Source organism: Xiphophorus maculatus, chromosome 21, assembly GCF_002775205.1.
Source record: "Xiphophorus maculatus strain JP 163 A chromosome 21, X_maculatus-5.0-male, whole genome shotgun sequence".
NCBI lineage: Eukaryota > Metazoa > Chordata > Actinopteri > Cyprinodontiformes > Poeciliidae > Xiphophorus > Xiphophorus maculatus.
In genome coordinates, this window is record NC_036463.1 from 26,320,149 (window position 1) to 26,344,716 (window position 24,568).

The window sequence follows — 24,568 nt, forward strand, 5'->3', positions numbered from 1 at the left end:
CTCAATGGATGAAGATACTTTCAGTAAATAATGCAGCTGCACTGCAAAAACACAAAATCTATCCAAGTATTTTTGGTTTGATTTTATTATGAAGTTTTTATTGACTTAAAAAAGCTCCTATCTTGCTGGAAAGTTACTTGTCATTTTGTTTTATTTCAGCTCTACTAAGATTAGACAAAAACACTTGGTACAATTTAGTATTTTTGCAGTGTTTAACATTTGGATCTCCATCTTAGCATCAGCATTTCATCTCAGTAAATCTGAATCTGACCAAACGGTTCATTTATTTCAGTCATTCAGGTCAAAAAGGAAAATAACATTCAATTCATTAGAAACAGAAGCAGAATTTAATGCTAGTTAAATTCAGTTTAACCTACCATCAATGATGAGGTTAATATTTGTCTCCTTGAATCCTTTGGTGGAGCTCTTGAAACATTTATATCTGCCTTCATCCTGAGGCTTCACTCCCGTTATTAGAAGTGAGAGGTTATTTCTGGGAAACTGGTCTTTGAATAGGAAGGTTCTGTTTCTATAGAGCTGGTTCTGGTTTCCCAGCTGGTCTTGGTTTTGGTAGAAGGAGTGAACATTTCGGTTTCCTCCTGTATAAAACCAGTGGAGAACTAATTCATCTCCATTCGTTAAAGTACAGGGGAGGATGCAGCTCTGCATGTAGAGACAGGACACGTCTGTATCTGTAAGACAGTAAAGATCAACATCAGAATGAAATCATGATTTATTCAGTTTGACTGAAGTGAATCAGATCATGAATAAAAACTGCTGTTGGTGCTAAATGAGTGAGTTTATTTGCCCTCTTAAATCTCTAAAAACAAAGAAAGAATCTCAGCTAAAATAACTTCACCAAATAAATAGAATATCTCAGCATGAACGAACGATGTTTGCATTTAAATTAAATGTAACGAACACATGTAGGGAAGGTCCAGATACGTTCTGTTTACCACTGCAGCCACATGGCGCCGTGCAGCTGAAACACCTTAATCCTTCACTGAGGATCAAACTCATCTAAAACTGGAAGCAGAACTGAAAACACTCACCTGCTGAGGAGAAAGTCGAGCAAAAAAACTTTGTGATCACAAGAATCACAAAGTTTTTCACTCCAGAATGTTTCCGCTGCATTTCGTGTGAAGCAGACGATTTCTAAAACTTTATCATCTGTTCTAGTTTCTGTTCTTCCTTTAATGAAACATGTTGAGACCTGAAAGGAATGAAAACAGTCTGTGGTTCACGTACCAATCAGGAGTCAGATTTCCTGAATCTCTCACTGACTTGGTTTTGCATGTTGACAGTAAAATATGTTTTGTTTTCACAAAAAAACAAAACATGTTTTATTGTGTTTTATCCTGGATTTCCAGGAAAAAACATGTTTATTACTGTTAGGTGAAATATGTATCTTTTCTGTGTTGTTCAACTTGTCTTTAATAGGTGTCAAACCTGACAATTACTCTACAAATGTTTTAAACAATAAAGCCCAGAATGACTGAATCCAATAAGTTGGATTCAGCTTAAATCCATTTTGTTGCAAACTCAGACGTCGGCACACCCACCCTGGACTGGTAGCTTTTCTGTTTTTTACCTCAGAGAGGCCAACTTTCTATTATTTCTTTCTCTATTTGATACAGAAGGGCCTCCCACACTTCCCAGATCTGTGCCTTCTGCCGATACAACAGTTTAATCCATCGCATGGCTGTAATATTCCTCAATTGATTTGATTACTTCGATTATTAAAAATTCCTCCAGGAAAATGTATCTGCCTCGAAGTTTCATTAAATTATGTTTTATTATTTACCGCATTATGTTCTGCCCGGGTCGTTATTTGCCGTCACTTCATGAACCTAACTGAAGATTTGAGTAAAGAGCTGATATTTTAATATTTCAATAAATCCACATGTATAATAGTTAAGGTTCATTAGATGGTAAAAATCTCATATTCTAAACTACAAATGAGTCTTTAAGCTAAACTCCTGAACTTGTTTGGTTCCAGAGAATCTGGTGGTTCCTGAACTCATCAGACGGACGGTGGTTTGTGTTGTGATTGCAGCAGCAGCAGCTGGATTCATAATGTTCTACAAGAAGAAAATGGAGGAAAGTGAAGCTCTGCAGCTTTAACCCTTTCATTCACATTCAGAGAGTGGTTTTGTTTTAATGCCATTCTCACATTTTACCCGTCAAGATGATTCATGAGCTTTGATGTAGTTTCACAAAATGATCAGCTCTTCATGTTCTTCAGGTGATTCTCATGTTTGGAGACATTTCTGTTTTTATTTTTATGATGATTTCATCTCCTGCCCAGCAGGGGGCGCAGCTAAATATATTCTTTATATTCTACCAGCTAAACTTTCTCAGAACTTTATCAATAAAATGTTTATTTCTGTAGAAAATGAATTTTATTACATTAATAGCTGATATATGAGCTTTGATGTAGTTTAACAAAACAATTAGTTCTTCATGTTCTTTTGTTGTTTCTCACATTTGTAAATATTTGTTGTTTTTTTCCTAAATGTGATGATTTTATAGTTTCATCTCCTGCCCAGCAGGGGGCGCAGCTAAACATATTCTTTATATTCTACCAGTTTCTCATAAATGTATCAATAAAATGTTTATCTCTGAAGATTTTTTCTATTATTTCTTATGTTACATAAATTTTGTTCTTCAATAAACCAACTAAAAATTTAAATGTCTCATTTTTCTAACAATGTAACATCAATCATAAAAAGACATGAGGTTATAAAATTATAAAACGTTCATTATTTTGCTACAAAAAATCACTTGATCTATTTTTATTGAAACAGAAATATAAATCTTTCTCCTGTTATGAATAAATGAGGGAAACTTTAGATTCAACAACATCAGCAAACTCAGAGGAGAAACATTTAATTTAAAAGTGATGGAACAATAACAGATCACATCATAAATATGGAATAGTTAAAAACTGAAATGGTCATTAACATGAAAACATTATTTTTTTTGTCAGATTAAGTTTAGCTGTGAAATATTTCTCAACCTGCCAAATATTAATTTGACTGAAATTAATATTTGGTTCACAAAATGAAATAAATTAATTTTCCTGACTTTCTTCAGTGCAGCTCAGTTTGGTATATAACCATAAAACCAAAGAGAGATTATCTTCCAGATCCAGTCAAATCTGTTTGATTTAGATCTACAGTTTTATTTTAACTTTAAGAAAACAATCCTAACAGAACTATGGCTGGCATAGTTCCATGCCAGCCATACGCATACTATGTGTATGTGTACACACATATGCTAAATCATCAATCATCAATTGATGAGTTTGAAATCATCAATGATTGCAAACTCCAAACATTCACTATAAATGAGTATTTAGGGTTGGATCATTGATGATTTCAAATATAAATTTGGTTTCAGCTGTTGAGGGTTAACTGCATCACTTTAGTCCACTGGGAATAAAATGGAAAATATTTCTTAACAGTTTTCTTCATCACTGTTAAGGGAATCATAATGTTATAATTATCATTAACTTTAAATCTTAGACCAGCCTAAAATGGAAACTTCACCTCCAAACATCAACAACAGGTATGAGACCAGATCAACACAGCTGCCTCCCAAAGGGACCCAGAAACCAACATTTATGTCCAAAGTTTTAATAGTCATGAAATGAATGAATTGTTTGTTCAGTACAAACAGGATGAAAGTATCTGACTCAGTTATAAAGGCTCAGGTTTGCTGCTGCGCATCAACATGTCATGATGCTGCATGGTGCTGTTTGAACCTGAGGAGAGTAAGGGCGCCACCTGGTGGTGAGTTTTTGCCACATTAGGAGCTCCAGAGAAATGTGTTCCTGAGTGGTGCCAATGGTTTCACATGTTGTTGATGTGCGTTACTGACTTATAAAGTAATTCTTTACTATTCATTGTACTAAGGTAGTTTCTTCTTGTGTTGTGTTGATATTTATTAAACTGTTATTAGCATGCTATATAAAGCTTTCCACCTGTGAGCACATGTTGTGTAATTAGTGAAATATTTTGGTTATTTTACTTCTGTTTCTATGTGCTGTTATTAGTATTTGTTTCTGCATTGATATGCCTGGTAAATATGACTTTAAGTCATTTAATCTGAGTAAACGCTTCCAGTTATCATTTGATGATAGTTAATGAGCGTGAAGTCAGTTTATGGCCAGCAGGTGTCGCTGCTGCAATTTGTATCTGATAATTACCGAATTAAAATGTGCTTAATGCTGTTGAAGTTTAGACAAACACACCTTATTTTAATCTCTCCTTTTCTTCTGTACAACTGCTCTATCTGCTCAATAAAGATTAAAAGAATCACATTCATGTCCTGATCGACACCCAGTGCGAGTCCAATGCATCCACCAGCTTTTTCTGTGGATCCTCATTTGTAGAGAACAACGTGAGCAGCAACATTGTTCCAAAACCACCCGATGAGCCGCTGGGTCCCAGGACTCCAGCTGGAAGCAGAGCTGGTGTGGCTTCATCTCCACTCCTCTTCCTCAACCCTCAACATCTACTGGGAGCTGAGATTGCTTACCAGAGCCCTCGTCTCCTCAAGGTCACGACGGCTCAGTAATTTTGAACTGAAGTTTCTGAGCTTCAGGCAGGAACTGGACCACTGCAGCATGTTCTACTGTAACAGAACCACCTGGTCCTTCAGGTCCACTCTGCTTATCTGAAGTCTGAGACGGGGGACCAGACGTTAGCTTAGCATCTGTGTTCCTCCAGAATGGGTCTGGCCCCCAGCAGTACAACACAGATCCCTATCAAAAACTAACAGAAGACAGAAAAGCTAAATGCAACGGCCTGAATTCAGATCTCAGATTGATCCGCTAACGCCGTCATTAACAGGAACATTGTTGGTTCAGTTCTTCACTGTCTGATAGGTATTTTGTGAAAGAACCACAGACAACGTTTATGAGTTTTCAACCAAGCTTCTGCAGAAGGAGGAAGCATAGCAGACCACTTCTCCAAGGCGTTTCCATGGAGATCTGATCCTGGAGCAGTGATGTCCGGTTCTTAAAGTTCTGGTTCTGTTGATCCAGATGAACTCAGAGTGAACCTCAGAGTTTCCAGCTGAAACTTTGATGATCAGAGTCAAACAGGAAGTGACAGAGAACCAAGCAGCTCTGTGGAAACACAGCAGACCTCTCTGTCTGCAACATGACAGCATCACATTAAAGACTTTTTTAAATGTTTCTAACATTTTTTATTTTTATGTGTTGCTGATGAAGTTCCATGTTTGTGTTTTTACTGAGATCCAGTTAAAGTGAAATGCAACCTGTAAAAAAACAAAGTGCTGCAAAATGCAACATGATTTGGTTTGTAATCAACATAAAACATTATAAACTGAGAAAAACAACAAATAGAAATAAACTCTGAGAAAAGAAACAGATAAAGCAGTAAAAGTTTTTATCTCCTCCATCAGACGGATCAGAAACACGTAGAACTTCATGTCAGATTTTATCTGCTGCTGAAAACATGAATCAACAAACTATCAGGAAACACAGAAACTTTATTTCTTCTTTTACCCAGAAAGTTTTACATTCAGATCACCTAAATTCATATAAAGCTAAAAGCTCCTTTAATCTGTTCAATTTGTGGGTTAGGACAGTTTATCAGTAGAACCAGCGTCATTAGAGGCGGTCCAAACTCCTCTGATCTGAATCTGTAAAACTTTGAGGTTTCAGCAGGAAGTCAGAGCTGCAGGTTGTTAAATTTTATCCTAAAACAAGAGAAAACATGCAGAGATAGTTACTTAGCAACTATAGAAAGGTGTAAATTGCTGTAATAAATAAAGATTTATCCACCACGTATTCAGAAAGGTCAGAATAATCTTTAACGAACCAATTTGTTTGCCATCTGCCAATAAACACCAGAGAAGAGGAATCAGGAGTGGAAAAAAGGAGAACAATCAAAGCTTCCATGTTTTTGTCTGGAGGAAAACGAGACTGAGGAGGAAAAGTGTCTGTGATGTGATATTTTTCTGGCTTGCTAACGTTTAGCACAAAGCACAGTTTGTCTGTTAAAGTGTCGTTGTGTGTGGATTAGGCTCAGGCTCGTTAATTAGATCTATAGATGATTTTAACATGTTAGATTTCAGGAAATGTCAAATTCTCTGAGTCTCACTTTCAACTTGTTTTAATGTGCAGGTTATAAATTACACAGCAGTTTTTAAATTACATAAATAGATAAAGTTGCAGTTATGCTAAAATAATTAAAATATTCTTTGTTCAGAAAATCAGAGAAATATTAAAATCTGACTATTCTGAGAATAAGAATGAGCTAAAAACACAACATTTGATCTCTGTGCTTCTGGACATTTCATATATTCCTCTAATAACTATGAGCTGCATTTTGTTTATTCAGGAACTTTGCTTTTGTTTCTGGTTTCTGGTACGTCCGTAAATCTGACGCACAAGCAGCGTCTGCTAACAGCGATGGAGGACAACGGCTCTTCTAGAAACGATCTGATTGGACGCTGGAAACAACTATGATGTTCAAGTTGTGCTAAAAGGAGTTAGCCTATCAGCAAAGCTGTTCAAGACTAAAATAGCATCTCAATGCTAACACTGTAGCAGCTAATGCTAATGTCAGCGTCCACAGGCCACATTTCTAAAGAAGTTCCTGAAGCTGTGGAAAGATGAATGGATAGAATAAAACTTTGCTCTGATCTGATGGTTAAAAAACCTGAAAAACAGATTAAAAACTATTAATATTTTTATTTTTGAGTTCTAATTTTTATTCATGATTTAGCAGGAAAAGGGAATTTTTGAATGGAAAATGTTGCTTATTTTGTCAATATATGGTTTTCAATTAAAACATGATAAACTAATTACAGCTCTGCAGAAACAAAAATTTTATCAAGTTTTCAAATATATTTTATGGTGAATTTGGGGAGAGAAATTAGCAGATTGATGTGCCTGAGGCCTTATTTTTAAGAGCGACAGAGAAAAGAAAATGTTGGAGGGAAAAAATTAACTCTTAATTTTTATTTGAAATTAAGAGTTAATAGATGAAATCAGAGCGATTATTTATCTATACATCTGTTTATTAAGTAAATCCACCAGGATAAATAATGCAGATTATTACTGAATATTTACTGAAATGATCTGACAGTTGAAAACTCCTCATCATCTCTAACTAATCTAAAACATTTCTTCCTCCTCCAGAGGTTTTATCATGAAAGCTGATCAGTACATTTATCAGAACAAACTTCCTCCTTCCAACCAGAAGAAACTCTGAGATTAATGAAGCTACATGTCATCAGAGTTATTCTGGATTAAAGACATTTTCTAAGAATAATTTACATTTTTAATAAAACTGAGGAGCAGGATCTATATATAGTTCATTGTTTTAACAATCATTTGTTTCTTCATAGTTTTAGAGTAAATAAGTGAAAACTAGAACTAAAATGATCAGAACTTCGATCTTCTTGTTTTTAGTTCTTTTACCTTTTGTGTGGGCTGGTATTGGAATAAGTGAGTAGAACATTTATTGTCAACTTTATTTTATTATTATTATTCAGATGCTAACAGTAATAACTCTGTGATCTCTGGTCTCATATTTTTGTGATAATTTACTCATCAAAATGTCTCATTCTGAGAAACTAAATCATGAAATTAAAATCTTGTTGTTTGTGAGAAGATTTAGCAAATTTAGAAACAGAAAAAACCTAAAACACGTTTCTGTTGGAAAAAACATAATTTTTCTTTTTCTTTCTTTTATCATATTCAAGAAATGAGACTTTTTTATTTGTTGCTTTTACAGATAAATTCAAAATTACTCACAGAACATTGAGGTTAAAACTAATATTTTATTTCAGCAAATGAGTTTTTTTCTTTCTGATAATAAAGAAGATTATATAGTATTTTTACATGTTATTATTAAACATAATATAAATAAACCAGGTATGTTTTTTAATGATTCTCCTTCTACATCAGAGTGATTCCTTCCTGTTTTCCTATCAGAACCAGAACTTTTGGTTCAGTGAACATAATCTGGATCATGGAGACTATTTGCTGAGATCTTGTTTCCAGGCAGGTTTTTCTATGATCCTTCAGAGGGATCTGGGTTTCCTCCTCAGCACCATTCAACTCAACTTTCATCTGTTTTTATTATTTCAGTGCCTGAGACCAGCATGTCCTGTGTTCTCAACCAGGACTGCATTTTACCATGTCGGATCAAGAACAGGATTGATTCAGTACGTTGGTCGTATGAAAATCCACCGTCTGAGATTGTAAGTTATGACCAGGGTAACATCAGATACTCTGAGAGCTTCAGATCCAGAGCGTCACTGTTTGAGGATCAGATCTCCAGAGGAAACGGCGACCTGCTGCTGAGAGGAGTGAAGGTTGATGATGAGGGAGGATATAAATGTATTCCTGTGATACCTAAGCAGCCCAGTGATCTGGAATTAGGTAGACCTCCCTTATCTTATATAATTGTTGTTCACCTTGCAGTAGAAGGTAGGACATCTTCATTTAAAAACATTTTATTGAAATCATATTTTGAGAGATTTTATTTTTTGGTTCCTTCTTCTACTTAATAATTCTTCATTTTCTCATATTGTCTGCAGCTCCAGTCTCTGACATCAGAATCCATCAGGATGGAAACAGGATCACCTGCAGCTCAGAGGGGATCTACCCTCAACCTGAACTCACCTGGTCCACTGAGCCTCCATCCAACTCGACTCTTCAGACCAGAACCACAGTCCATCAGACTGAGGAGAAGCTTTATGACATCAGCAGCTCTCTGACGGTTCCAGACAATGAGACTGATCGGACCTACAGCTGCACCATCAGAACCAGGAGGAACCAGAGGAGAGCAACTTTAAATATTCCAGGTCCAGAAAGTTCTGATACCATTTAATAAACTTAATTTGACTTTTAATTGAAACCTCAACATGAAACATGCAGATTACTGCAATATTTACAAAAAGCTGCTTCATGAAATCATACTTTAATATCTTTCAATATTATTTATTGATGGAAACATTTTTAAATTGTTCCTGGTTTATATAAAATTTGTAGTTAATGGCTCTGCAGATGATTTTATTGTTGATGTTTGTGCAACATTTTATTTATTAAAGATTTCGCTGATAATTTCTCCCTAAAAGCTGTTAAAGTTTCAAACTTTAAGTCTAAAATAACTCAGTAACTTTGAGCTTTTTGTTTTCCATTTCAGCCTCTGTTGATTTCTCAGGAGCTGAAGTTACAATCTGCTGCACATCTTCAGATTATTATGGAACCAGTTTGGTCTGGAGGTTCAACCACCATCAGATCATCCTGACCAAGACTGACAGAAACATCTCCAACATCTCAGAGGAGTGGAGGAAACATGTGAGGAATGTTTCAGCGTCCGGCAGCCTCACCTTACAGGATGTGACCTCAGATCAGGAGGGAGTTTACAGCTGTGAGCTCAGTGGTGATGAGGAGACGATTATAACTCACCTCTATCTGAGGAGGACTGGAGGTAACAGGATTCAGGATTTAAGGTTCATTAGATGGTAAAAATCTCATATTCTAAACTACAAATGAGTCTTTAAGCTAAACTCCTGAACTTGTTTGGTTCCAGAGAATCTGGTGGTTCCTGAACTCATCAGACGGACGGTGGTTTGTGTTGTGATTGCAGCAGCAGCAGCTGGATTCATAATGTTCTACAAGAAGAAAATGGAGGAAAGTGAAGCTCTGCAGCTTTAACCCTTTCATTCACATTCAGAGAGTGGTTTTGTTTTAATGCCATTCTCACATTTTACCCGTCAAGATGATTCATGAGCTTTGATGTAGTTTCACAAAATGATCAGCTCTTCATGTTCTTCAGGTGATTCTCATGTTTGGAGACATTTCTGTTTTTATTTTTATGATGATTTCATCTCCTGCCCAGCAGGGGGCGCAGCTAAATATATTCTTTATATTCTACCAGTTTCTCATAAATGTATCAATAAAATGTTTGAAGATGTTTTTCCATTGTTTCTTTTGTTGCATAAATATTTTGTTCTTCAATAAACCAACTAAATATTAAAATGTCTCATTTTTCCAAAAGTGTAACTGAAAATGAAATCCTGCAAAATGCAGCATGATTTGGTTTGTAATCAACATAAAACGTCTTGGATGAAACTAACAAAATGTAACATTTTCTTTAACATGTGAATAAAACATTATAAACTGAGAAAAAATAGAGTTAATACATTACAAGTTTTTATCTCCTCCATCAGTCAGAAACACTCAGAACTTCATGTCAGATTTTATCTGCTGCTGAAAATGTGAATCATCAAAATGTCAGGAAAAATAGAAACTTTATTTCTTCTTTTACCCAGAAAGTTTTCCATTCTAAGATATCAACCAAATTCATATAAAGCTAAAAGCTCCTTTAATCTGTTCAATTTGTGGGTTAGGACAGTTTATCAGTAGAACCAGCGTCATTAGAGGCGGTCCAAACTCCTCTGATCTGAATCTGTAAAACTTTGAGGTTTCAGCAGGAAGTCAGAGCTGCAGGTTGTTAAAATTTATCCTGTAACAAGAGAAAACATGCAGAGATAGTTACTTAACAACTATAGAAAGCTGTAAATTGCTGTAATAAATAAAGATTTATCCACCACGTATTCAGAAAGGTCAGAATAATTTTAACGTACCAATTTGTTTGCCATCTGCCAATAAACACCAGAGAAGAGGAATCAGGAGTGGAAAAAAGGAGAACAATCAAAGCTTCCATGTTTTTGTCTGGAGGAAAACGAGACTGAGGAGGAAAAGTGTCTGTGATGTGATATTTTTCTGGCTTGCTAACGTTTAGCACAAAGCACAGTTTGTCTGTTAAAGTGTCGTTGTGTGTGGATTAGGCTCAGGCTCGTTAATTAGATCTATAGATGATTTTAACATGTTAGATTTCAGGAAATGTCAAATTCTCTGAGTCTCACTTTCAACTTGTTTTAATGTGCAGGTTATAAATTACACAACAGTTTTTAAATTACATAAATAGATAAAGTTGCAGTTATGCTAAAATAATTAAAATATTCTTTGTTCGGAAAATCAGAGAAATATTAAAATCTGACTATTCTGAGAATAAGAATGAGCTAAAAACACAACATTTGATCTCTGTGCTTCTGGACATTTCATATATTCCTCTAATAACTATGAGCTGCATTTTGTTTATTCAGGAACTTTGCTTTTGTTTCTGGTTTCTGGTACGTCCGTAAATCTGACGCACAAGCAGCGTCTGCTAACAGCGATGGAGGACAACGGCTCTTCTAGAAACGATCTGATTGGACGCTGGAAACAACTATGATGTTCAAGTTGTGCTAAAAGGAGTTAGCCTATCAGCAAAGCTGTTCAAGACTAAAATAGCATCTCAATGCTAACACTGTAGCAGCTAATGCTAATGTCAGTGTCCACAGGCCACATTTCTAAAGAAGTTCCTGAAGCTGTGGAAAGATGAATGGATAGAATAAAACTTTGCTCTGATCTGATGGTTAAAAAACCTGAAAAACAGATTAAAAACTATTAATATTTTTATTTTTGAGTTCTAATTTTTATTCATGATTTAGCAGGAAAAGGGAATTTTTGAATGGAAAATGTTGCTTATTTTGTCAATATATGGTTTTCAATTAAAACATGATAAACTAATTACAGCTCTGCAGTAAACAAAAATTTTATCAAGTTTTTAAATATATTTTATGGTGAATTTGGGGAGAGGAATTAGCAGATTGATGTGCCTGAGGTCTTATTTTTAAGAGCGACAGAGAAAAGAAAATGTTGGGGGGAAAAAATTAACTCTTAATTTGTATTTGAAATTAAGAGTTAATAGATGAAATCAGAGCGATTATTTATCTATACATCTGTTTATTAAGTAAATCCACCAGGATAAATAATGCAGATTATTACTGAATATTTACTGAAATGATCTGACAGTTGAAAACTCCTCATCATCTCTAACTAATCTAAAACATTTCTTCCTCCTCCAGAGGTTTTATCATGAAAGCTGATCAGTACATTTATCAGAACAAACTTCCTCCTTCCAACCAGAAGAAACTCTGAGATTAATGAAGCTACATGTCATCAGAGTTATTCTGGATTAAAGACATTTTCTAAGAATAATTTACATTTTTAATAAAACTGAGGAGCAGGATCTATATATAGTTCAGTGTTTTAACAATCATTTGTTTCTTCCTAGTTTTGCAGCAAATATTTGATAATTAGCAGTAAAATGATCAGAACCAGGAGATTCTTGTTTTTATTATTTTTACCGTTTGTGTGGGCTGGTTATGAAGGTGAGTAAAACATTTATTGCTGCCTTTATTTTATTATCATTCAGATGTTAACAGATTATTGCTTTCAAAGTGAGGATGAAACAGGAAATGAAGTGAAAATATTAATACTGAAGAGATTTCCTAAGTCAAACCTAGTGGAATAATAACACTAAGTTTATTATTCCACTAGGAGTAAATTTTTTATTCACAAAAAATTTGGTGAGTTCTTTTTTTGTGGAAATTTACTCACCAACATTTCTCACTCTGAGTAATAATTATTATTGAAATGTATTGTTTGTGAGAAGATTTAGAAAACGAAAACACAGTAAACACATTTTCTGACATCATTTTTTTATTTTTTGACATATTCAAGAAATGTGACATTTTCACATGTTATTCAGTGAATTCACTGATACATTCAAAATTACTAATAATAGATTGAGGTTAAAACTAATGTTTTATTTCTACAAACAAGTTTTTTCTATCTCACAGTAATATTTATATTTTATAGCAGAGCAGCAATAATCCAAACTAGAAGGTGATAAATGAAGGAGCTAAAGATTAGGGTGATGGCAAAGAGCCTCCGAGGTTTGGATTTCATCACTAAAGATAAATAATCAATACCAGCAGGAGCAACAGAAAACTGATCAATAAGAGTTTTATTGATGGAATGTCAAGAAATATTTTTTCATTATTATTGGGAAGATTATAGTACATCTCCTTGTATATAGTTTTATTTTAATGATTCTCCTTCCACATCAGAGTGATTCCTCCCTGTTTTCCTATCAGAACCAGAACTTTTGGTTCAGTGAACATAATCTGGATCATGGAGACTATTTGCTGAGATCTTGTTTCCAGGCAGGTTTTTCTATGATCCTTCAGAGGGATCTGGGTTTCCTCCTCAGCACCATTCAACTCAACTTTCATCTGTTTTTATTTCTTATTTCAGACACTGAAACCAGCGTGTCCTGTGTTCTCAACCAGGACTGCATTTTACCATGTCAGTTCAAGAAGAGGATTGTCTACATGGAATGGTCTCTAGATAAAAGATCACATGTGATTGTACGATATGACCAAAGTGGCTCCAGATACTCTGAGAGCTTCAGATCCAGAGCGTCACTGTTTGAGGATCAGATCTCCAGAGGAAACGGCGACCTGCTGCTGAGAGGAGTGAAGGTTGATGATGAGGGAGGATATCGGTGTTATACACACATAAACCGCAGCTATTATTGTAATCTTATTAACCTTATAGTGGAAGGTAAGACGCCTTCATTTGAAAACATTTGACTCAAATTACAAGATTTTGATAGATTGTATTTTGTTGTTCTAAGATGTTTATGTGAAATTGTTCTTTTTGATTTTCTCATATTGTCTGCAGCTCCAGTCTCTGACATCAGAATCCATCAGGATGGAAACAGGATCACCTGCAGCTCAGAGGGGATCTACCCTCAACCTGAACTCACCTGGTCCACTGAGCCTCCATCCAACTCGACTCTGCAGAACAGAACCACAGTCCATCAGACTGAGGAGAAGCTTTATGACATCAGCAGCTCTCTGACGGTTCCAGATGAAAATCCAGGTTTGGTCTACAGCTGTAATATCAGGACTCGGAGGAACTGGAGAAGAGAAACTTTAAATAGACCAGGTCAGCACAGAAAGTTCTGATGTGATTTAATAAACTGTGGTATTTTTGTTTCTTGCTTACATTTAATTTGACTTTTTCATGAAACTTCATCATTAAACCTGCAGAGGTTTCTTGATGCTTCATTCACATTGAGATAGTGATTTTATCTTAATGCCATTTTTCTAAATCCCATTTTACTTATAAAGATGACAAAATAGACAAAGCTTAATGAGAAAAAATACATTCCCCTGTATAGTTACAAGTCAAATTGAAGTGTAAAGTATTTGTCCTAACATTACCACCGATGGTATACAGTGATCTAAAAGGCCTTAATTTTATTAATGAAATGTTAGCAGACTAATGTTTTTAATGTGAGGATGAAACAAGACAGGAAGAAAATATTCAGTTATGAAAAGTCACAATAACACCTATCATCTCTGGTCACAGAATTTGGAGATAATTTACTGAACAGATCTCACTTTAAGAAATAGTCATAAAACTGGATTGTGTTTTGGGAGGTGGGGGTGAGATTTAGAAAACTAAAACAATGAAAACACTGACCTCTGTAGGCAAAACCTTTATTTTTCTTTGCTGCTGCCATATTCAAGAAATGTGACTTTTCTACATGTCATTCGGTTCAGATAAATCCTAAATCATCCACAGATCTGGCAGATTAAGGCTAAAACTAATTCTATCTGTAAGTAATATTTACATTTCGGAGCAGAGCAGCAATGTTCCTAACTGGGATGTGATTAATGGTGGAAGGAGCTAAAGATTAGGGTAATGGCAAAGAGACCTTCTGTGAGGGACAGAGCTGGTCAGACATGATGACACAGTAGTAGATTTTCAAAGAACATGAATTTTATTGCTAAAAATAAAATTCAGACAATTATTATGGGGTCCTTAAAAGAAGTCAAATACAGAAAACTAGATTCAAACCAAAATCCACAATTTAACAACAAAACCTTCAAGCTAACTGTTCAAACAAAATAAACTGACCTGACACACAACCTACAAAGGGGATTTAAATACCTGGCTGATCGGACCAGACTGACACACCTGGTGAGAGGGAAAGGAAACATCGACTCACAAATGTAAAGATCCAATGCTATGCTTCTTTGAACAAGCTAGAATATGTTTGTGGCCTATGCAAAACATGTTCATTACATTTAATACATCAAATCATTCTCAGATATTGAGATTTCACCCAGTCAGTTCTGCCTGTTTTAGCAAAATGAAGCAATTGAGCTGCTGGCCACGCCCCCTAAATCAGTGTTTACATTATTTGCCTCTCAGACAGTAGGCGCTAACAGTGAAAATGACGGCAAAGAGACACACAGTGGTACAAACATACATCTTTGATCCAGAAGCAACTAGTGGAGCCTCCTGAACATCCTTCAAACCTTTAACTTCTGAAAGATGAAACGCTGCGGATCTGACGCACAGTTACATCGTTATTACTTCACACTGAGGACTCTGCTTCATTTCAGCGCAGTGCGACATGATGTGAAGACAAGCAGCTGAAACCAGCACAATAATTCAGCAAAAAGACAGTTTTCACCACAAATCCAGCCTTTTTTTACAATATGTATTTACAAGGTTGGAGGTTTTGCTCTTGGACTGTTTCTAGAGATCCCTCTGATCTGAAACCCAGATCAGAGGGATCTGGGTTTCCTCCTCAACACCATTCAACTCAACTTTCATCTGTTTTTATTATTTCAGTGTCTGAGACCAGCATGTCCTGTGTTCTCAACCAGGACTGCATTTTACCATGTCGGATCAGGAATCGGGTCACCAACATGACATGGGAGCGTGAAAAATCTCTGATTGTAAGTTATGACCAGGGTAACATCAGCTACTCTGAGAGCTTCAGATCCAGAGCGTCACTGATTGAGGATCAGATCTCCAGAGGAAACGGCGACCTGCTGCTGAGAGGAGTGAAGGTTGATGATGAGGGAACATATTGGTGTCATGTAAAGATAAATGGCATCTATTATAGACATTATGTTGACCTTACAGTAGAAGGTAGGACATCTTTATTTGAAAACATTTTATTCAAATCATCTTTTGAGAGATTTTATTTTTTGGTTCCTTCTTCTGCTTAATAATTCTTCATTTTCTCATATTGTCTGCAGCTCCAGTCTCTGACATCAGAATCCATCAGGATGGAAACAGGATCACCTGCAGCTCAGAGGGGATCTACCCTCAACCTGAACTCACCTGGTCCACTGAGCCTCCATCCAACACGGCTCTGCAGAACAGAACCACAGTCCATCAGACTGAGGAGAAGCTTTATGACATCAGCAGCTCTCTGACGGTTCCAGATGAAAATCCAGGTTTGATCTACAGCTGTAATATCAGGACTCGGAGGAACTGGAGAAGAGAAACTTTAAATAGACCAGGTCAGCAGATGCACAGAAAGTTCTGATGTGATTTAATTAACTGGTATTTTTGTTTCTTGCTTACATTTAATTTGACTTTTTCATGAATTTCATCATGAAACATGCAGAGGTCTCATAATGTTTGATTCAATAATATTCAAAGAGTGATTTTATTTTATTGCCGTTCTTCTGCGTTCAGACCATCAGGAGCTCAAATTGCTGAGCTCCTGTCATAAACTCTGAATGGCTTACATTCAGAGTTTATGTGGACCCGGGCCGGCCCAAGGCATAAGCAAACTAAGCAGCTGCTTTGGGCTTCTGGGCCACTAAGGGGCCCACACAGTGGAGCTGATTTTTTTTTTTTTCTATAATAATAATTTCTTTGTCATAATATCAAAAACACACAATTTCACTATGAAGTGATTAGTTTTTACAATAATATATGTAGAAATTATTATTTTATGGATAAAAATAAAATAAATAACTAAATTGCTCTTGGGACCCCTGGTGGCCGCGGTAGAAACTGCACACTTCACAATATGAGCTGCTGTGCAGAGAAAATCCAAACGTCCAAAACTCCAGTCAGAAGATAAATAAGCAAAATAATGTCTCAAAAAAGGATTAAAGGAGAAAAGAAAGAGGAAGAATATACATATACATTTCCTTGCTGTATGTTTTTTTAAAATAAATAAGCCAGCTGTGTTTTTTTATGTTTTTATTTCTACATCAGAGTGATTCCTCCCTGTTTTCCTATCAGAACCAGAACTTTTGGTTCAGTGAACATAATCTGGATCATGGAGACTATTTGCTGAGATCTTGTTTCCAGGCAGGTTTTTCTATGATCCTTCAGAGGGATCTGGGTTTCCTCCTCAGCACCATTCAACTCAACTTTCATCTGTTTTTATTTCTTATTGCAGATGTTCTAACTGGGGTCTGTATTCTCAATAAGGCCTGCATTATACCATTTCGGTTCAAGAACAGTATCACCTCCATCACATGGGAACGTGTGTATCCACCATCTCTGCTTGTAAAGTCTAACCAGACTAACTTCAGCTACTCTGAGAGCTTCAGAGGCAGAGCGTCAGTGTTTGAGGATCAGATGATTACAGGAAACGGCTCACTGCTGCTGAGTGGAGTGAAGCTTGATGATAAGGGAGAATATAAGTATTCTGCACAGATAAACGGGATCCATTATTCTATTTATTATCTCATTGGAGTACATGGTAGGACATCTTCATTCGAAGAAAAAAAAAAAAACATTTTATATGAATAAGATCATAAGAGTTGTATTTTTATTTTGTGGTTCTAGGATATTTCTTCTGAAAAATTGTTCATTTGTTTAATATTTCTCCTGCAGCTCCAGTCTCTACATTCAGAATCCATCAGGATGGAAACAGGATCACCTGCAGCTCAGAGGGGATCTACCCTCAACCTGAACTCACCTGGTCCACTGAGCCTCCATCCAACACGACTATGAATGAAAGTACCAGGATCCAGAAAACTAAAGATCAGCTTTATGACATCAGCAGCTCTCTGACGGTTCCAGACGGTTCTGATCCGATCTACAGCTGCACCATCAGAGCTCATTTGGAGTTTGTCGGGACAAGATGGTGGAGAGCAACTTTAGCTGAACCAGGTCAGCAGATGTACAGAAAGTTCTGATATTTAAAATCTTTGGTACTTTTGTTTCTTTTTACCTTTAATTTTAATTTTATTTTAAACTTCATCATGAAACATGCAAATAACTTTAATTTTCACTAAAAAGCTACTTTATGCCATGACAGTTTTCATAGTGAGGCATTACATCAAGAGCATCACAAACTGAACGTCTGCAGAATGGCAGCTGATTGGTTGGATGCATTTCCTGTTTTATGAAAATGAAACATCTGGTCCATGGATGAAGGTTTCCTGTCCTGGATGGAAACAGCTGGCAGATTTTAGTCCCTCAAATGTTTTTATCATCATATTGATGGAAACCAGAGATGATTGAGGAAAATATTTATTAACTGCAGCCAGTGTTGTGATCATTTTATTTGTTTTAATTAAAGCTGAATTTTTCTCAAATATTGAGCAGCTGTGACCTTTTTTTTCTTTAAACAACTTTTTAAATATATTAACCCTCCTGTTATGTTCCGGGTCAAATTGACCCATTTTAAAGTTTAATTTTTTTTTTAAATAGTTGGAAGTATTTTTTTTGCATGAAAATTTTTCTATTTGTCTTAATATGTGCACTCTACATAGAAATTGAAAATGTATTCATTTTACACATTTGTCCCAACCCCTCTACTTTTTACATAGTTCCTGTTCGGGTCAATTTGACCCGGCAGTCAAGTTAAAGTGCAAAAAAAGATTAAAAAATATCCTATTCTAGGTTTCCATGCAGCTATGAACCATATTTCACCACACAAACACAACACATCACACACATACATGCACATGTGCACACACACAAGACCACTTTCTCACTACTCTCTATGCTTTACTAGGAAACTGCGAGAAAGCAGGTCTTCACACAACTTTTGACGGAAATCTTTTCTGTTCCCGTGGATAAACTCCACCCACACTGAGATTGAGGAAAACATAAATACTCTCTACATGATTCATTTATCTTGATTTTAATCAGCGGGTCAATTTGACCCTGAACAGTATGTGTGTCTCAAATTCAATTATAAAGATCACCCATTGAAAGAAAAAAGTGTAATATAAAAAAATTTACCAAAGATCAATTTCAAGGAAATTATAGTTTTTTTGTGTCTAGGTTTTTTTCAGTGGACATAAAAAATGTAAATTGCATTTTTTATGTCCAAATGAGTAAATGAGCAGGTTGTCGTCATTGATCCTTAATTTATGAGAAATAGTAAAACATCATTGCACAAATATTGATTGAAATGGTTAGTATTGGAGTTAATAATCAGATACAAAAATGGTTTGGAGGAACTTTTTGGTTTCTGACACTACACTCCACAGGTCAAATTGACCCGGGGAGTCACAAACATTATTGATGTACCCTAGAAACGAACATAACAGGAGAGTTAAATGGAAAATTTATAACCATCTTGTTTCATTCAACAACTTAGAAGCTTTCAATATAATTGTTTGACAGAAACTTGTTCAAACTATTTGCAGGTTCCGTTGGTTTCTAAATGTTTCTAAATGTTGTTAAAGCTTCAAACTTTCCATTTAATGCCTGGAAATTATTAATTTGGACATTTTTGTTTTCCATTTAATTTCTGTGCATTTCTCAGGAGCTGAAGTTACAATCTGCTGCACTTCCTTAAACATTTCTACGTCCAGTTTGGTCTGGAGGTTCAACCACCATCAGATCATCCTGACCAAGACTGACAGAAACATCTCCAACATCTCAGAGGAGTGGAGGAAACATGTGAGGAATGTTTCAGCGTCCGGCAGCCTCACCTTACAGGATGTGACCTCAGATCAGGAGGGAGTTTACAGCTGTGAGCTCAGTGATGATGAGGAGATGATTATAACTCACCTCTATCTGAGGAGGACTGGAGGTAACAGGATTCAGGATTTAAGGTTCATTAGATGGTAAAAATCTCATATTCTAAACTACAAATGAGTCTTTAAGCTAAACTCCTGAACTTGTTTGGTTCCAGAGAATCTGGTGGTTCCTGAACTCATCAGACGGACGGTGGTTTGTGTTGTGATTGCAGCAGCAGCAGCTGGATTCATAATGTTCTACAAGAAGAAAATGGAGGAAAGTGAAGCTCTGCAGCTTTAACCCTTTCATTCACATTCAGAGAGTGGTTTTGTTTTAATGCCATTCTCACATTTTACCCGTCAAGATGATTCATGAGCTTTGATGTAGTTTCACAAAATGATCAGCTCTTCATGTTCTTCAGGTGATTCTCATGTTTGGAGACATTTCTGTTTTTATTTTTATGATGATTTCATCTCCTGCCCAGCAGGGGGCGCAGCTAAATATATTCTTTATATTCTACCAGCTAAACTTTCTCAGAACTTTATCAATAAAATGTTTATTTCTGTATAAAATGAATTTTATTACATTAATAGCTGATATATGAGCTTTGATGTAGTTTAACAAAACAATTAGTTCTTCATGTTCTTTTGTTGTTTCTCACATTTGTAAATATTTGTTGTTTTTTTCCTAAATGTGATGATTTTATAGTTTCATCTCCTGCCCAGCAGGGGGCGCAGCTAAATATATTCTTTATATTCTACCAGTTTCTCATAGATGTATCAATAAAATGTTTATCTCTGAAGATGCTCTCTGTTCCTGTTGACGTTCCCTTTTCACAATTGAAATTTGGTGTCTCTATTTTATTTATTTTTGTTGATTCTGTTGGTGCCACATACATTGCTTTTACTGCTTGGACTTGACCTACTTTACTTTTGGAGGGTAAAACTATGTCATGAGCAGTATCATTGTTCACTGGGATTCTGAAGCAGGACCAGGAGCTCTGTTGTAGGCACACTAATCCTTCTTTAACCCTTAGCTGTGACTGTGACAGAGGTTCAAACAGGACTCCTTGCTGACCTGCAAGTGGACCAGCTCGTGTACTGCACTTCACCATCTTCATCTGGCCAGATGATGATGATGAGGTTTTCTCTCGGTGCTTTAACAGTACTAATGCCCTGTTCCTCATTCATATTTCTCATGACTTTTAGAAATACCTCTGCCTGCTTACTTTCAATAGAAAATGCTGTACTAACAGCTTCTGTAATGATGGGGGAGGATCTAGACCCATTTTTAATAGGTACTCAATCACATTGTAACCAATGATTGGTTCTTCTCCCACCGCATCCTCTTCAGCAACTAGAACTGGCACCCAGAGCTCTAGCTGTGTTTGACTCACAGATGGTCATTTAAATTTGACCAATAAAAGGGATTGGTGTCTTATTCACTGCTCTTCCATCCAATATTCCAGGTCCAATAATTTCAGTAAGACTTCTGATAGTAACATGAGGGAGATTCTGCTTTCTCCATTTTTCACTCATGAGGCAGACCTGTGATCCAGTATCCCATAGAGCTCTGGCTTCCACTGCATCCAGCAGACAGATAATGGTACACTTCTTTCCAATCAAGTTGAGCAGTTTGTCTCTTTGTGATGGAGAGAGGAGGTTGATACTAACACTCTCATTCAACTCAGGTGCTGCGTGTCTCACTCCTTCCATACTCTTAGGTTCTGAATGGTGTGTGAGGTCACCGGTAAGCTTGTGTCCATTTCCTGTTTGGTCATTTTCCTTTTTATCATCTCCGGTTGCTGGTACAGATGTCACACTGCTCACAGACATATCTGCTTCTCCGGGCCTGTCTGATGTGTTTTTAACAAATCTACACCCATGTGATAGATGCCCACCTTGTCCACATTTGAAGCAATGGTCACAAAACTCTCTTCTATTGTTTTCCTGGCAATGTTTACATCCACGTCTCCGACTTGGTTTTGATTTGGAAACAGGTAAACGACAGTCATTAACCAGTCTCCTGATGTCTTGCATCTCACTTGGAAGTTGTCTGATGGCGTTTAGGAGCTCGGTTTCTGTGTGAGAGGCAGATGATTGCACTTTTCCAGTTTTATTTTTTATCCCGGTGGAAGATGACTGTTCTTGCTGCTGGTATTTAACATTATCATTAATAAGTCCTGTTCCTACTGCTCTCAGAAACTTCTTCTGAATCAGTTCTGGACCATAATCCTCTTCTGAACCAGGTTCTCTAGATGCAGAGAGCAATCTTTCTTTTAACTCTATTGCTCTAACAAGAAATTTAGTGGAGACTCATTACTATCCTGTGTAATGTTAATTAGACGATGGTACAGGTCAGTGCAGCTTGTAATGTCCCTTTAATATTGCATGCAGCTGTGCAATAGTAAGGTCTGTTTTGATCTCTAGCATATCACAGAGGGGTAAACCTGGGCTAATAGCTCTGACCACAGCCTCTATGATCTCCACATTTCAATCTGATGGATCAGGTTTGAATAGGACAGTTTGTCTCTCTGACCTCATTCTCCAATTTGGCCATTAATTTTAAACTCTCTTCTTATTGTAACTTCTGGTGGACGTGCTGCAAAGGGGTTGGCAGGTTGTGTTGGAAGTGGTGATGTTTCCTGTTTTCTCACTTTGTTTTCCAATTTTGCCATTTCTCCCTGTAATTTCTTTGTTGCAGCCTGGAAACTTAGCTGTAATGCTGCATATTGTTCTTGCAAACCTATAAGAGCAGCATTATCCTATAGAGCATCATCAACCATCTGTGACATCTCATATTCGCTCACTTCTTTAGCTTTTGATATTAATCTGCTGAGGAATTCACAAGCCACATCCTCTTCCTCACTCTCTATAGCTGTATCTACAGCTGCATTTATTAGACTGATCAGCTTGTGCTTCCTGGTCTGATTTTCTGCTGAGACTTTTCCATATAAACACACCTCTGGTAGCTGATCTACTTTCAACTGAACCAGGGCCTCACTTGGTCCTGCAGTTGCTCCAACTCCATCGCTGGTGGGCCACAGTCTCTCTCTTTACTGAAGCACCGCTGATCCCCGTACGGGGAACCAATTTTTGTTGCGCACTCAATAATTAATCAGTGATGTTTCTTTTATTCAATGAACGCTGTAAACAAACAAGGGCGACAGTGAGCGCCTCCGCTGACCTCTGTTACTGCGCTATATTGCCTTGGCTAGCAGGGTCAGGAGTGCTCACCGTGCTCAATGTGCCAACTGGTGGTGAACTGCTGTAACTGCAGTTTAATGCTTCTCTCAGTTCAAGTAGAAGTGCAGCTTAAGAGTATAGTAAACAGTCTTTAAATAAAGTAAAAAAAGGGACGGGGTGTAATTATTTCTAATGTCCGTTCTGTCACACAGTGATCCATTATCAGTAGAACCAGCGTCATTAGAGGCGGTCCAAACTCCTCTGATCTGAATCTGTAAAACTTTGAGGTTTCAGCAGGAAGTCAGAGCTGCAGGTTGTTAAAATTTATCCTTAAACAAGAGAAAACATGCAGAGATAGAGTTACTTAACAACTATAGAAAGGTGTAAATTGCTGTAATAAATAAAGATTTATCCACCACGTATTCAGAAACGTCTCAATAATCTGTAACACTATATTTCTGAGGCAGTGTGTGTGCGGTCGTCTCTTCTTTGTGTCTCTGTGAAGGACTGGTGAACGGTCTGGGATGGACCCAGCTTCTCACACTGACCCCTGGGATCCACCTGTGAAATCTGTCAGAACCTTAAGTCAGACCAGAACCAGCCTCAGCTCAGGGTTTCAAGTTCCACCACCATCATCGTTGTTTGACCTGTCAGCCCTCCATCAGCTAAACGTGTTTTTCTTCATCCTCTTTTTCTATCATGAAAGCTGATCAGTACATTTATCAGAACAAACTTCCTCCTTCCAACCAGAAGAAACTCTGAGATTAATGAAGCTACATGTCATCAGAGTTATTCTGGATTAAAGACATTTTCTAAGAATAATTTACATTTTTAATAAAACTGAGGAGCAGGATCTATATATAGTTCATTGTTTTAACAATAATTTCTTTCTTCCTAGTTTTAGAGTAAATAAGTGAAAACTAGAACTAAAATGATCAGAACTTCGATCTTCTTGTTTTTAGTTCTTTTACCTTTTGTGTGGGCTGGTATTGTAAAAAGTGAGTAGAACATTTATTGTCAACTTTATTTTATTATTATTATTCAGATGCTAACAGTAATAACTCTGTGATCTCTGGTCTCATATTTTTGTGATAATTTACTCATCAAAATGTCTCATTCTGAGAAACTAAATCATGAAATTAAAATCTTGTTGTTTGTGAGAAGATTTAGCAAATTTAGAAACAGAAAAAACCTAAAACACGTTTCTGTTGGATAAAACATAATTTTTATTTCTTTCTTTTATCATATTCAAGAAATGAGACGTTTTTATTTGCTGCTTTTACAGATAAATTCAAAATTACTCACAGAACATTGAGGTTAAAACTAATATTTTATTTCAGCAAATGAGTTTTTTTCTTTCTGATAATAAAAAAGATTATATAGTATTTTTACATGTTATTATTAAACATAATATAAATAAACCAGGTATGTTTTTTAATGATTCTCCTTCTACATCAGAGTGATTCCTCCCTGTTTTCCTATCAGAACCAGAACTTTTGGTTCAGTGAACATAATCTGGATCATGGAGACTATTTGCTGAGATCTTGTTTCCAGGCAGGTTTTTCTATGATCCTTCAGAGGGATCTGGGTTTCCTCCTCAGCACCATTCAACTCAACTTTCATCTGTTTTTATTATTTCAGAGTCTGAAACCAACGTGTCCTGTGTTCTCAACCAGGACTGCATTTT

The 24,568-nt window shown here is 36.4% G+C and overlaps 2 protein-coding genes across 2 annotated transcripts; both read left to right on the forward strand.

Moving 5' to 3' along the window:
• The first annotated feature begins 4,435 nt into the window (after nt 1-4,435).
• LOC111606299 (CD276 antigen-like) lies at nt 4,436-9,891 on the forward strand. The gene is made up of 5 exons (XM_023326822.1): nt 4,436-4,563; nt 8,019-8,473; nt 8,584-8,850; nt 9,192-9,479; nt 9,582-9,891. Exons 1-5 carry the CDS (start codon nt 4,436-4,438, stop codon nt 9,704-9,706), a joined length of 1,263 nt encoding a protein of 420 aa, XP_023182590.1. The 3' UTR covers nt 9,707-9,891.
• Nucleotides 9,892-12,047: 2,156 nt separating this feature from the next.
• LOC111606195 (CD276 antigen-like) lies at nt 12,048-20,238 on the forward strand. Its single transcript, XM_023326065.1, has 9 exons — nt 12,048-12,270; nt 13,199-13,507; nt 13,628-13,894; nt 15,596-15,898; nt 16,009-16,275; nt 17,172-17,477; nt 17,612-17,890; nt 19,500-19,769; nt 19,872-20,238. The coding sequence occupies exons 1-9, from the start codon at nt 12,207-12,209 to the stop codon at nt 19,994-19,996; spliced, it is 2,190 nt and encodes a 729-aa protein (XP_023181833.1). The 5' UTR covers nt 12,048-12,206; the 3' UTR covers nt 19,997-20,238.
• Nucleotides 20,239-24,568: the final 4,330 nt, after the last annotated feature.